This window comes from Schistocerca serialis, chromosome 3 (assembly GCF_023864345.2).
Source record: "Schistocerca serialis cubense isolate TAMUIC-IGC-003099 chromosome 3, iqSchSeri2.2, whole genome shotgun sequence".
In the NCBI taxonomy this organism is placed as follows: Eukaryota; Metazoa; Arthropoda; class Insecta; order Orthoptera; family Acrididae; genus Schistocerca; species Schistocerca serialis.
Window position 1 is genome coordinate 98673697 of NC_064640.1, and position 13382 is coordinate 98687078.

General features: G+C 47.9%; 1 protein-coding gene across 2 annotated transcripts in view; it reads left to right on the top strand.

The window, feature by feature from the left end:
* LOC126469765 (orphan steroid hormone receptor 2-like) overlaps nt 1-13382 on the top strand; it is a 126965-nt gene that overhangs the window by 88380 nt on the left and 25203 nt on the right. For both annotated transcript variants that reach the window (XM_050096987.1, XM_050096988.1), the window contains one exon: nt 9476-9739. In XM_050096987.1, the coding sequence (XP_049952944.1) occupies nt 9476-9739 (264 nt within the window). The remainder of the gene's footprint in view (nt 1-9475; nt 9740-13382) is intronic.

Below are 13382 nucleotides of genomic sequence, written 5' to 3' on the forward strand. Positions count from 1 at the left end.
AACTGTTAATACATTTATCCCACTGTGAGACAAGATGGTCGGTACCTTCATGGAAAAAAGTTTGCTCTGGGCCAGCCCACATGTTGCAAATGTTGTTTAGATTATGCTGCAGAAGTTCCTCTGGGAAGCCCTTACACAATCTCCACAGAGTCCCAATCTCTCCCAATCTGATTTCCATATTTCTTAAGCCATGAAGACAGACATTTGTGGCCGATTTGCTTCAGTTGTAGAGGTGCTTGCTGGGGTAGAATTGGGGTTCCATAGACAACCACAAACAGTTTTACAGGAAAGTATGGACTGTCTTGTCTCTCAGTGACATAAAATGTATTAACAGTTATGGTGATTACTTTTGCAATGATAAACAGTTTACTGTCTTTCCACACGTCTCACTGACCTTCGTAATTATAGCATCATTCATTCCCCTCTCCACCCTCTCTGCCCCTCTCCTACCTCCCCCCTCTCCCCCTCCCCCCACTCCCTCCTCCCCCCTCCCCATCTCCACCCAATCCCCCCTCTCCCCCATCCCCAATCCCCCCTCTCCCCATCCCCAATCCCCCCTCTCCCCATCCCCAATCCCCCCTCTCCCCATCCCCAATCCCCCCTCTCCCCATCCCCACTCCCCCCTCTCCCCCTCTACCCCACTCCCCACTCTCCCCCACTCCCCACTCTCCCCCACTCCCCACTCTCCCCCACTCCCCCCTCTCCCCCACTCCCCCCTCTCCCCATCCCCCCTCTCCCCCATCCCCCCTCTCCCCCATCCCCCCTCTCCCCCATCCCCCCTCTCCCCCATCCCCCCTCTCCCCCATCCCCCCTCTCCCCCATCCCCCATCCCCCCTCTCCCCCATCCCCCCTCTCCCCCATCCCCCCTCTCCCCCATCCCCCCTCTCCCACATCCCCCCTCTCCCACATCCCCCCTCTCCCACATCCCCCCTCTCCTGCCTCTCTCTTCCCTCCCCCTCTCCTGCCTCTCTCTTCCCTCCCCCTCTCCTGCCTCTCTCTTCCCTCCCCCTCTCCTGCCTCTCTCTTCCCTCCCCCTCTCTCTCCTCTCTCTTCCCTCCCCCTCTCTCTCCTCTCTCTTCCCTCCCCCTCTCTCTCCTCTCTCTTCCCTCCCCCCCTCTCTCCTCTCTCTTCCCTCCCCCTCTCTCTCCTCTCTCTTCCCTCCCCCTCTCTCTCCTCTCTCTTCCCTCCCCCTCTCTCTCCTCTCTCTTCCCTCCCCCTCTCTCTCCTCTCTCTTCCCTCCCCCTCTCTCTCCTCTCTCTTCCCTCTCTCCTCTCTCTCCTCTCTCTTCCCTCTCTCCTCTCTCTCCTCTGTCTCCTCTCTCTTCCCTCTCTCCTCTGTCTCCTCTCTCTTCCCTCTCTCTTCCCTCTCTCTTCCCTCTCTCTTCCCTCTCTCTTCCCTCTCTCTTCCCTCTCTCTTCCCTCTCTCTTCCCTCTCTCTTCCCTCTCTCTTCCCTCTCTCTTCCCCCTCTCTTCCCTCTCTCTTCCCCTCTCTTTTCCCTCTCTTCCCTCTCTCCTCTCTCCCTCTTCCCTCTCTTCCCTCTCTCCTCTCTTCCCTCTCACCCTCCCCTCCCCCACTCCTGCCTCGCCCCCTCTCCCCTGCCCCCCCCACCGCTCCCCACTCTCCCCTCTCTCCCATCCTGCCCCCTCGCCCCTCCTGCCCCCCCCGTCCGTCCTCTGCCCCCCCCGTCCGTCCTCTGCCCCCCGTCTCTCCTCTGCCCCCCGTCTCTCCTCTGCCCCCCGTCTCTCCTCTGCCCCCCGTCTCTCCTCTGCCCCCCCGTCTGTCGCCTGCCCCCCCGTCTGTCGCCTGCCCCCCCGTCTGTCGCCTGCCCCCCCCCGTCTGTCGCCTGCCCCCCCCGTCTGTCGCCTGCCCCCCCCGTCTGTCGCCTGCCCCCCCCGTCTGTCGCCTGCCCCCCCCCCGTCTGTCGCCTACCCCCCCCGTCTGTCGCCTGCCCCCCCCCCCCCCGTCTGTCGCCTACCCCCCCCCGTCTGTCGCCTGCCCCCCCCCCGTCTGTCGCCTGCCCCCCCCCCCCCGTCTGTCGCCTGCCCCCCCCCCCGTCTGTCGCCTGCCCCCCCCCCGTCTGTCGCCTGCCCCCCCCCCGTCTGTCGCCTGCCCCCCCCCCGTCTGTCGCCTGCCCCCCCCCGTCTGTCGCCTGCCCCCCCCGTCTGTCGCCTGCTCCCCCCGTCTGTCGCCTGCCCCCCCCCCCGTCTGTCGCCTGCCCCCCCCCGTCTGTCGCCTGCCCCCCCCCGTCTGTCGCCTGCCCCCCCCCGTCTGCCCTCCCCCCTCCCGTCTGCCCCCCCCCGCCCGTCGCCTGCCCCCCCCCCCGCATCTCGTCTGCGCCCCCCCCCCGCATCTCGTCTGCGCCCCCCCCCCGCATGTCGTCTGCGCCCCCCCCGCATGTCGTCTGCGCCCCTCCCCGGCCGTCGTCTGCGCGGCCCCCCCCTACCCGGCCGTCGTCTGCGCCGCCCCCCCCCCCCGGCCGTCGTCTGCGCCCCCCCCCGCATGTCGTCTGCGCCCCCCCCCCCCGGCCGTCGTCTGCGCGGCCCCCCCTACCCGGCCGTCGTCTGCGCGGCCCCCCCTACCCGGCCGTCGTCTGCGCGGCCCCCCCTACCCGGCCGTCGTCTGCGCGGCCCCCCCCTACCCGGCCGTCGTCTGCGCCGCCCCCCCCCCGGCCGTCGTCTGCGCCGCCCCCCCCCCCCGGCCGTCGTCTGCGCCGCCCCCCCCCCCGGCCGTCGTCTGCGCCGCCCCCCCCCCCCCCGGCCGTCGTCTGCGCCGCCTCCCCTCCGGCCGTCGTCTGCCCCCCCCCCCACCCGCCCGTCGTCTGCCCCCCAGCCCCCCGCCCGTCGTCTGCCCCCCAGCCCCCTGCCCGTCGTCTGCCCCCCAGCCCCCCGCCCGTCGCCTGCTCCCCAGCCCCCCGCCCGTCGCCTGCTCCCCAGCCCCCCGCCCGTCGCCTGCTCCCCAGCCCCCCGCCCGTCGCCTGCTCCCCAGCCCCCCGCCCGTCGCCTGCTCCCCAGCCCCCCGCCCGTCGCCTGCTCCCCCCCCCCCCCCCCCGTCGCCTGCTCCCCAGCCCCCCGCCAGTCGCCTGCTCCCCCCCCCCCCCCCGTTTTCTGCCGCCACGCCCCTCATCTTCGTTGCCTGTCCCCTGCCCCCTCCCCCCCTGTCCCCCCTACCTCTCGCCCCTCTCCCCCCCGTCCCCCCTACCTCTCGCCCCTCTCCCCACTCCCCCATCTCTTTCTCTGTGCGTGCGCAGTGGGCGGGTTGCCCGTGGTGTTAATTATTAATTATTTTTTGGTGTGGCCTGGCCCCTGTTGGGATTCAACTTCTTTCAGTCAGTAGATTCCATCTCTGAAGTGAGTTCACACTTGTCTACAAACGGCACCCCATGTGCAGTTCCCATAACCTCTACATTACACTTCTAACATCAAACATGGAAACTGGTGGCAAACAGTAGGCACCTGATAGGGTTGATAATCCAAAAATACTTAAGATCCTTTCGTTTTCTCACTTCCATAGCATATATGTAGGCAGATGCAATGCTCTCGCATAAGACAGGTAATTTTTTTTTACCTTGTCATATATTTGTATTTTTTAATCTAGTTGATACACACACATCCAGGAAAGTTTTGCATCACCTTGGTTCCGAGAGTTCTAGAACCTGTACAGAAAATTGGAATCGAGATCAACATAAACATCATTTCTGCCCTTTTTATAGCTCATGAAAACTACACATTGCATGTTGTACCACCATACAGCGAGACCTTCAGAGGTGGTGGTCCAGTTTGCTATACACACAGGTACCTCTAATACCTGTAGCATGTCCTCTTGCATTGATGCAGGCGTGTATTCATCGTAGCATACTATCCACAAGTTAATCAAGGCACTGTTGGTCCAGATTGTCCCACTCCTCAACAACAATTCGGCATACATCCCTCAGAGTTGTTGGTGGGTCGCGTCATCTATAAACAGCCCTTTTCAATCTGTCTCAGGCATGCTCAGTAGGGGTCGTGTCTGAAGAACATGCTGGTCACTCTAGTGGAGCGATGTCGTCGTCCTGAAGGAAGTCATTCACAAGATGTGCACAATGGGCCTGTGAATTGTCGTCCATGAAGACGAACACCTCACCAATATGCTGCCGATGTGGTTGCACTATCAGTCAGAGGATGTCATTCATGTATTGTACAGCCATTACGGCACTTTCCCAGGACCACCAGCAGCATACATCGGCACCACATAATGTCACCCCAAAACAGCAAGGTACCTCCACCTTGTTGCAGGGTGTCCAAGGCATTCAGCCTGACCGGGTTGCCTCCAAATACGTCTCCAATGATTGTCTGGTTGAAGGCATATGCAATACTCATCGGTGAAGAGAACATGATACCAATCCTGAGCATTCCATTCGGCATGTTGTTTGGTCCACCTGTACCGCACTGCATGGTGTTGTGGATGCAAAGATTGGTCTTGTCATGGACGTCGGGAGTGAAGTTGCGCATCATGCAACCTATTGCACACATTTTGAGTTGTAACACGATGTCCTGTGGCTGCATAAAAAACATTATTCAACATAATGGCATTGCTGTCAGGGTTCCTCCAAGCCATAATCTGTAGGTAGCGATCATCCACTGCAGCAGTAGCACTTGGGAGGCCTGAGGGAGGCATGTCATCGACAGTTCCTGTCTCTCTGTATCTCCTGCATGTCCGAACAACATCGCTTTGGTTCACTCTGAGACGCCTGGACACTTCCCTTGTTGAGAGCCCTTCCTGGCACAAAATAACAATGCGGATGCAATCGAACTGCGGTATTGACCATTTAGGCATGGTTGAACTACAGACAACATGAGCTGTGTACCTCCTCCCTGGTGGGATGACTGGAACTGATCGGCTGTCAGACCACCTCCGTCTAATAGGCACTGCTCATGTATGGTTGTTTACATATTTGGGTGGATTTAGTGACATAACAGTCAAAGGGACTGTGTCTGTGAAACAATGTCCATAGTCAGCATCTATCTTCAGGAGTTCTGGGAACCGGGTGATGCAAAACGTTTTTTTAATGTGTGTAGAACACTTGGAAACTGTTTTGCAGCTATTGTTGTACCATTTTCAAGATAATCATTCCATCACCAATCAACCAGTTGCATATGTTGCACCTTCTTTAAGTTTTTGGCTGTGGTTACAGTTTTGTAGCATCATTCACTGTAGCCACATGAATATTCATCAACCCCTTTTTATGTGTCAGACATGACGGAGTAGACTTCTTACATAATACCCAACAGCTTAGGATCAATTACCTTTGGCAAATAACTATAAAAAACAAAATAATTTTGTGATAGCCCAGTATTCCACTTTAACCGTTCAAATGAAACTTGTACAAAATACCACTTGTAAAAACCATAAAAAAAAGAAACAACAATCTCTTGCATGGATGAAGTTGACCCCTGACTTTTAGATTATTGCACAGCATGTACTCACGCGACAAAAGCAAAACTTCATTCATATCAGTGCAACTGTTGCTTGGGCTGAGGACATTTCCCTTTGCTCATGACACACAATAGAGAGAAGCAGTACTGTGAACTGTCAGGCCAGATTACATCAAGACAGATGGTTAGTGAAAACTCTATCCAGATTAAAACTTATAAAGTGGTTATTATTTGTAAATTTCCGAAATGTTGTCATTATTTACGAGGTGAAATGTTGTCACTATTTACGAGGTTGAGGTATTGTTCTGTACACATTGCCACCCTCCCCCTACTCCATACACCACACAGTAAAACAACAGATATAGTGCGGGGAAGATATACAGTTCAGCAGATTAAAACTGTATGGAACTCGGATTCAGATATATGCCTTTTATGGGCAACACTTCACTAATTAATTTGTCAGAGTATTCAACACAGTTCAGCTCAAAATTTCATTATGGACATATGGAAGGAACAGAGATTCAGCCCTCATCCACTTACTCAGATGTACTTGTGCTGTGGTTTTTTCTTAAATTTGTTAAGAGATCTGTTGGAACAGCTCCCTTCCTCATCCTTGCTCTATATCAGAAGGGGACCACCAGAACTGTTAATAACAGATTTTAATGAGTCTTTGGTATGTTGTAGTGTGACCTGTCCAGAGTACTGGGCTAGTGGCTTTTCATGTGACAGGCCCTAGTTGCTGAGAAAATTGATCTTGAAGTTTTATGTGGACCTCCTATACCCGTAATCTTACTCTTGTTTTGACGAAGCGAGCATAGTGCATTGCCTGAGGTTCATGGCTAGCACACTGGCAGTACTGGTTCAATGGCTCCCTGTGGGCAACACAGGACTGACTAGTCCTGTTCAAAGCTTTTTTCTGCGCAGTGATGGTTTTTGCTGCTTGTTCCGCAAGAGATCTGTTGTACATTGGTTGATCTGGCAGCTAATGTGATTGGTATTAATTGCAACAGTTCAAACTCAGAGATAAGTACTTTTGTATGTATCTGGAATTCTTGTTAACACTTTGTTACTGAATACATATTTGTAGAAAGTTTGGTGTAATGATTGGTTCATTAATCAAATTGCTATGGCAGAAATGACTATTTTTGAATAATTTTGCGTGAAATATGCAGTTTAATGATACTCTTTACGAAACTGAAAAAAAAGTAAGTACACAGGCAACATGGCAACATTTGAACCAGTACTGGCAGCATGGTAGCCATGAACCTTGTCCACTGTGCTCTGTTCACTTGGTCAAAACATTAGTAACCGTATGGATGTAGGGGAGGTATGCATAAAACTACAACTTTAATTTTCTCGGGCACAAGCGACTGCTACTCAGGTACTCAGGACAGCTCCTTCTACAATGTACCTAAGACTCATCAAAATCCGTGATTAATAGGTCTGATGGTCCCCTTGTGAGCCTATATCCTGTCTGTAATGGCTTTGTGTATTATAGTCTTAATCTTTCATTTTTTCCTTAACCCTGCAAATACATCTCCCCTACCTTTCAGATGCTGTCTTGCTAATTTGATGAACTAACACACTTTAGAGAAATTTGTTGATGGAAAATGTTTTATTTGGAGCTTAATGATTATTTCTAGAATAAAACTTTCCTCTGCAGCTGAATGCGCATGATAAACTAATTTCTTAAACCATAAAATTATGTTTGAGAGTGGGATTCACTCCAATCCTGCTTTTCTTGGGCAACACTTAATCTTAAGGTTGTTAGTGCAACAGAAGAGCATCTTTGAACTTAAACTGACAGGAGAGAAGTGTCAGTAGGTTTAAACTATAATTTGGGCTGTGAGTTGTGCTTAGATAACTCATTTGAAAATTGAGTTGTAGCCTTATTGAAGTACTGGGTCGGCTATCCATCCAGAACAATTAATTGAGAACATGGGAAAGTTTCTGACCAGTTTGCATCTGTGTAGAATTGTGAACTATTAAAAGAGTAAGAGAACAGTAACAAGGATTCCATAAAATTCTTCTGATTTGTAACTGCATCATGTTGTAAAGTGATGAACCAGTGTTTTTGCTGCTATTGAGTATTATGTAGTCTGATAAAAGTCACTTGCCATACTGGCCAAAATGTTTATCATTTTACCATAACATGGTCTTATTCTTCTTGTTCTTCTTGCATTACAGCCTTTGATGGCCCTTGGCCTCGTCAAAAGTCTGCATCCACACTGTTCATCCTCAGACCTCCATTTTGCTAGGCCTTCCAACACATTGTCCATCTATCTTGCTCTTAATTGGCTCTTTCTTCTGGTAGAATGCAATCTTTCTTTCATTTTTCTGTTGGGCATCCTGCCATCTGCCGTCCTCTAATTATGTCGTAAACAGTGGATTGTCTGATATTCGAGAAATTGACTATATCTTTTCCTTGTATAAGTTGCTGTAATTTGTGGTTATGTCATACCCTGTGAGTCCATAAAACTTAGAGACTGGATGAATGAAAAGAGAGAAAGGTTGAAATGGAGGTTTTAATGCTTTAAGGTGTTCTACATAGCCTCTCCCCACTTAAGGACAGTGCACAGAACGTTCATAAAATCATGTGAAACAGTCAGAAAAGTCCTTCAGGATGTTGTTCAACTCACTGTCATAGTGAAACAAATGTAGTTTACGTTGTCAAAGCGTTGACCCTTCGTACGAATTTCTGCACTTCGTAATTTCATAATAGGTTTGTAGTTGATAACCCTAACTCTTGTCACCTGTAATGATATTTTTCCAAAAAATAATTGTCCACATCTTTCACTTCGATCAATCATGGCAGGTGTCCATGCATTGTTGTTTTTGTTTGGGAGTCAGGGTATGCAAGACAAACTTTTCACATAGTCTTCTCACCTTTAAAACATTCTGGAGCATGTTCTTGATTGAGAGAGGTTGCTCCATTGCAGTGTGTAACATAACAACAGTGACATACTACAGTCACATGTCCACTGCTTAACAATACCTGCTCACAACTGATGGGTCGACACCTGTTGCTTACAGGTATCGGTGCATGCTGGCACTGTAGTGACACTGTTGAGATTGCACAACTGGCCACACAGTGTAATAGTATGTTTTCATATGTTTTGATTTTGCAATTAGACAGTGCTTAAATATCTATACGTTCTCAGAATAGGCTGGTTTTTCTTTTTTAGCCTTTTTCTAATATGTTATTTCATATTATTATTCCTTGTTGAAAGGATACCTAGATAAATGAAGCAACTGATAGCTTTGAAACATTTGTTAGAGGTTTTCAGGTCATGTGGTAGTCTTATGGCCTTTGAATTGGACATTATCATTTGTTGTGACCTATTTTAATTTACAGGAAGTCCAGTTTTTGCCCCTTTTGCTTCCATTGCTTCATTTATTTCTCCACGAGAGTTTGTCTCTTGTGACAGTTGCAGTATTGTCTTCATATGGACAGATGACTGGTTTTCATCACTATTGTACTCCTTCTCTCTCTCTCTCTCTCTCTCTCTCTCTCTTGTGTATTGTGCTGTGCAGTATTAAGTTAAACAGAACTGGAGAGTGCACACCATCTCGTTTCACGCCAGCCATAAAGTTAAAGCATTTAGTCATTTTGTTACTTTTGACTTCGTACTCGTCACTAATCATCGTACTTTGTCATAATCGTCTTAATATGTCCTCATTGTTGTTTTCAGCCAATTAGAGGCACTTAAGACGAGATGTTTGTCATTAGGCTTTCTCCCTCCTCCCCCCCCCCCCCCCCCCCACACACACACACACACACACACACACACACACACACACAGAGAGAGAGAGAGAGAGAGAGAGAGAGAGAGAGAGAGAGAGAGAGAGAGAGAGAGTGTGTGAGTGAGTGAGTTTGTGTTAATAAACTTTAAGTGTTGCTGTGTGTGTGTGTGTGTGTGTGTGTGTGTGTGTGTGTGTGTGTGTTGTTTATGCAATATTAATCATAACGAAATCTTATGGAAATACTGTGTAATGGAAGTTTAGAGTATACATAGCCTTCATTGGGCACATTGATTTAAATCATTGTATTGCTTTGTTTTCAGATCAGCCTGGTCTTCACACTCGACGTCAGGTAGAAAAATTTCAAGAAAAAGCTTTTAGAGAACTCCGTACATATGTAACGCAAACATTTCCAGAAGATAGTGATAGGTTTCCGCGGTTATTACTCAGACTTCCGCCTCTTCGAGCTCTACAGCCTAAAGTTGTGGAAGAACTATTTTTCGCTGGTTTAATAGGTAGTGTTCAAATTGATAGTGTGATACCGTACATATTAAGAATGGATGGTGGTGACTGCAATGACCAAATCGGTAAGAATAAAACGTTTTTGTACCTCAAGTTATGGTACTCTGTGTTCTATTCAGATTAAGTGCATTGCATGTGATTTTTCTCACAGAGGTAATGTGGTTGTTCAGAATGATATTTTAGAATTTACCATGGTAAGTTTCCTTTACCTTATCCTGGTGTATTCAACTGTATTGTTTCCTCCTCCATAAGAACTGCACCACTGCTTTACTAAACTGTAGTAGGGTATGCCCCGCTTGAATTTGCAGTGATTTACTACAAACAATACAGGAATCGAACATGTTCTGTTTGAAAGTTAGGCAAATTGGGGTTGTTTTTAATGTTTCTGTCATTTTCACAAAGAAAATGAAGAAATAGCAGGAACATGTGGTTCCTGGAGTTGGAAAGTGGTTGGTGACTTTAATGTGGACAGAGGTGCAGATGGAGCCATTACAGAGGATAAGGTCAATGTCCAGGAAGGTGACACACTGGGCTTAGGACCAGGTAAAGCAGATGGGACAGAAGGTGTTGAAGTTGTAATGAGGAGAGGGTGTCTTGGCCCTGAGTACAGATCATGAAGATATCATCAATGAACCGGAACCAGACCAGGGGTTAGGGGTGTTGGGAGGCTAGGAAGGTTTCCTTGTGTGTTAAAGTTATTAAGGTGTATGAGGAATAAGCTAGGTGGTTTAGAGTCTGAAGGATGTTGGGAGTAGTAGTGTGCAATTACAGCAAAACTGTAGGTATGAGGGATGTTGGCGTCAACAGTGTCAGGCAGGGATCCAGGAGGTAAGGGGTTGGCAATGGTGGAAAGTCGGTGAAGGAAGTGTTTGGTATGTTTGACATGGGAGGCTGTATTTTGGGCATTAGTTGGAGGTGTTGGTTAATGAGGGTCAAAATTTTTTTCAGTGGGTGCATAATAACAAATTGCAATGGAGTGGCAAGGGTTGTTGAGTTTGTGGATTTTGTGGAGCATGTAGATGGTGGGTGTGCAGGGTGTAATAGGGCTGAGGTGGGAAATTTATTCAGGGGAGAGGATCTGGAAAGGGCCTAAGGCCTTAAGCAGAGATTGGAGGATATGTTGGACTTCTGGAATTGGAAATTTTGTCCAAATCATTTTGCATTTCCTTATCATCGCCCATCAACAATACTTTCCTGTAGATTACAGCATCATTAATGAACAATTGCACTGTGTTGCTGGCCCTGCCTGGTAAATTGTTTACACATATTGAAAACATTAGAGGCTCTGTTATGTTTCTTTGGGGCACACTCATCATTACTTTCATTTTTTCAACATTCTGCATAGGTATAACATACTGAATCCTGTTAGTGTAATATTCATCGGTCTGATATTATTATTATTATTATTATTATTATTATTTTGTACATTTCTGCAACTACTGAAACGATACAGGATTTGGGATGGAAATCATTAAAACAAAGGTGTTTTTCGTTGCAGCGGAATCTTCTCACGAAATTCCAATCACCAACTTGCAAAAATGCAAAAATATTTTGTTGGCACCGGAGTACATAGGGAGAAATGATCACCGTGATGAAATAAGGGAAATCAGAGCTCATACAGAAAGACAGGTGTTCGTTCTTTCCACGCGCTATACGAGATTAGGATAATAGAGAATTGTGAAGGTGGTTCGATGAACCCTCTGCCAGGCACTTAAATGTGAGTTGCAGAGTATTGATGTAGATGTAGAAGTTACGTTCAGCTGCATGTTGTGCCAAAGGGTGGTTTACTTTGCTCTTGGCCACAGTTTGGCGGGGGCCATTCATCCTGGTGGACAGCTGTTTGGTAGTCCACCAATATAAAAAGCTGTGCAATGATTGCAGCAAAGTTCGTGAATGGCATGGCTGCTTTCACAGATGGCATTGCCCCTAATGGGGTAGGATAACCCTGTGACAGTTGGAATAAGAAACGTTGGGTGGGTGGATTGGGCAGTCTTGCACCTGGGTCTTCCACAGGGATATGTCCTTGTGGCAAGGGTTTGGGGTTGGGAGTGGTGTAGGGATGGACTAGGATGTTGGGGGGTTTGGATGGTGGAACACCATTTCAGTGGGAAGGATCTCAGATAGGATGTCCATCATTTCAGGGCATGATGATGGGTAATCAAAGCCCTGGCGAAAGATGTGGTCCAGTCGTTCCTGTGCAGAGTGGTACTGGGTAATAGAAGGGGGCATTCCTTTGTAGCTGGTTCTTGGGGGTGCGAGGGGAAATGGCACAGGAGATGTGTTTGCAGACTAGGTCTGGGCCATAGTTCCTGTCTCTTAAGGGCTGGATGAGACCCACAGCGTACTATGTGAGGGAGTTCTTGTTACTGAGGCACACCATCCACAGGTGGCCATGCAGTGTGGTAGGGATTTTTTTGTTGTGAAAGGGATGTCAGCTGTCGAAATGCAGGTTATTACATAAACAGTTTAAATTGCAAATATGTAGGGTCCTGACCAGTTGTAACCTAATGGATGTAAAACATTGACAATAAAGAATACTGATAAGCAGCAGCTCAGGATATTTGAATACAGAGTTCTGCAAGATCAGTGGGGTAGTTCAGGATAGCAATGGTTCCTGGGAATCTAGAAAGAATGTTGAGTTGGGCCACCTCATACAAGAAGTTAACATCATAAGATTAGCCTGATGCAAACCAGGAGTCACTCCTACAGTGCTTAGGATTGATACTGGAAGAATGACTAGAAAGGTCTTTGAATAGAGGCCAACTGGGAGAAGAATAAAGAATTTTATAAGCTTAGTATATGCCCTAGGGCCTTGCAACAGATACATGGTATGTAATTATGTGCATCTGATCTTTTACCCTTTTCATAACCAGGAGTCATTTGCACTTTTTTTCCCATTGCCACAAAAGAGATTCTCTATAAATATGAGCTAGAAAAGGGGTTAATTCTGTACTGGAATATTGTCAGGGTGTGGTGCTTGATTTGTTTTAATAGTCTTAATTGCTTTTAAATATCAGGCTTGCTTATATTGATAATGCTCATTTGTGAGTCTTTATGGTGGTCAATCATTTATATGGTATTATCCTCATGTGTGAATAAATTTTTAAAAGCAGAACTTAATATTTCTGTCTGCTGTCTTCAGTTTCAACAATAGATGAATCTGTGAGATGCTGAATGGAAGGCTTTGATCCCTCCATTGAAATTAAATATGATCAAAACTTATGAGTGTGTCACGATACATCTGTCAAAAGATCTGATTGAACATTTTTGTAGGCTCCATGCATACTCTTTCATGTGGATGCACAAGTTGCTATTAAGTTTTCCGTATCAGTTTCCATGTTTTTGCAACCTCCTTTGAGGGAGTACCATCAGACCAAAATTAATCTTTGCTTCCTCTTATTACGTGGAACACATATGTAGATTGTGATTCATAAAGTATTTGGCATTTTCCACATCTGAACTAAATGTTTTGCAGTTTGACCTTGAAGTAAGTAGGTACTGGCAGTCTGTTAGTTTGTCCAAACGAAAATACTCCCCTAACGTTTCCTTTAATAGCTTCACTAATCCCCCTCTATCAGTTGTGACGTGCTTCGAAGGATCAGCTCTGTTTCTAGCCAGGTTGCGTAAAATATTTCTTTTGTGTCTGAATTGCTGGACTAGTTGAAATATTTCGAGTTTCTACTGACTGTGGACTGTTAAGACGTAGAG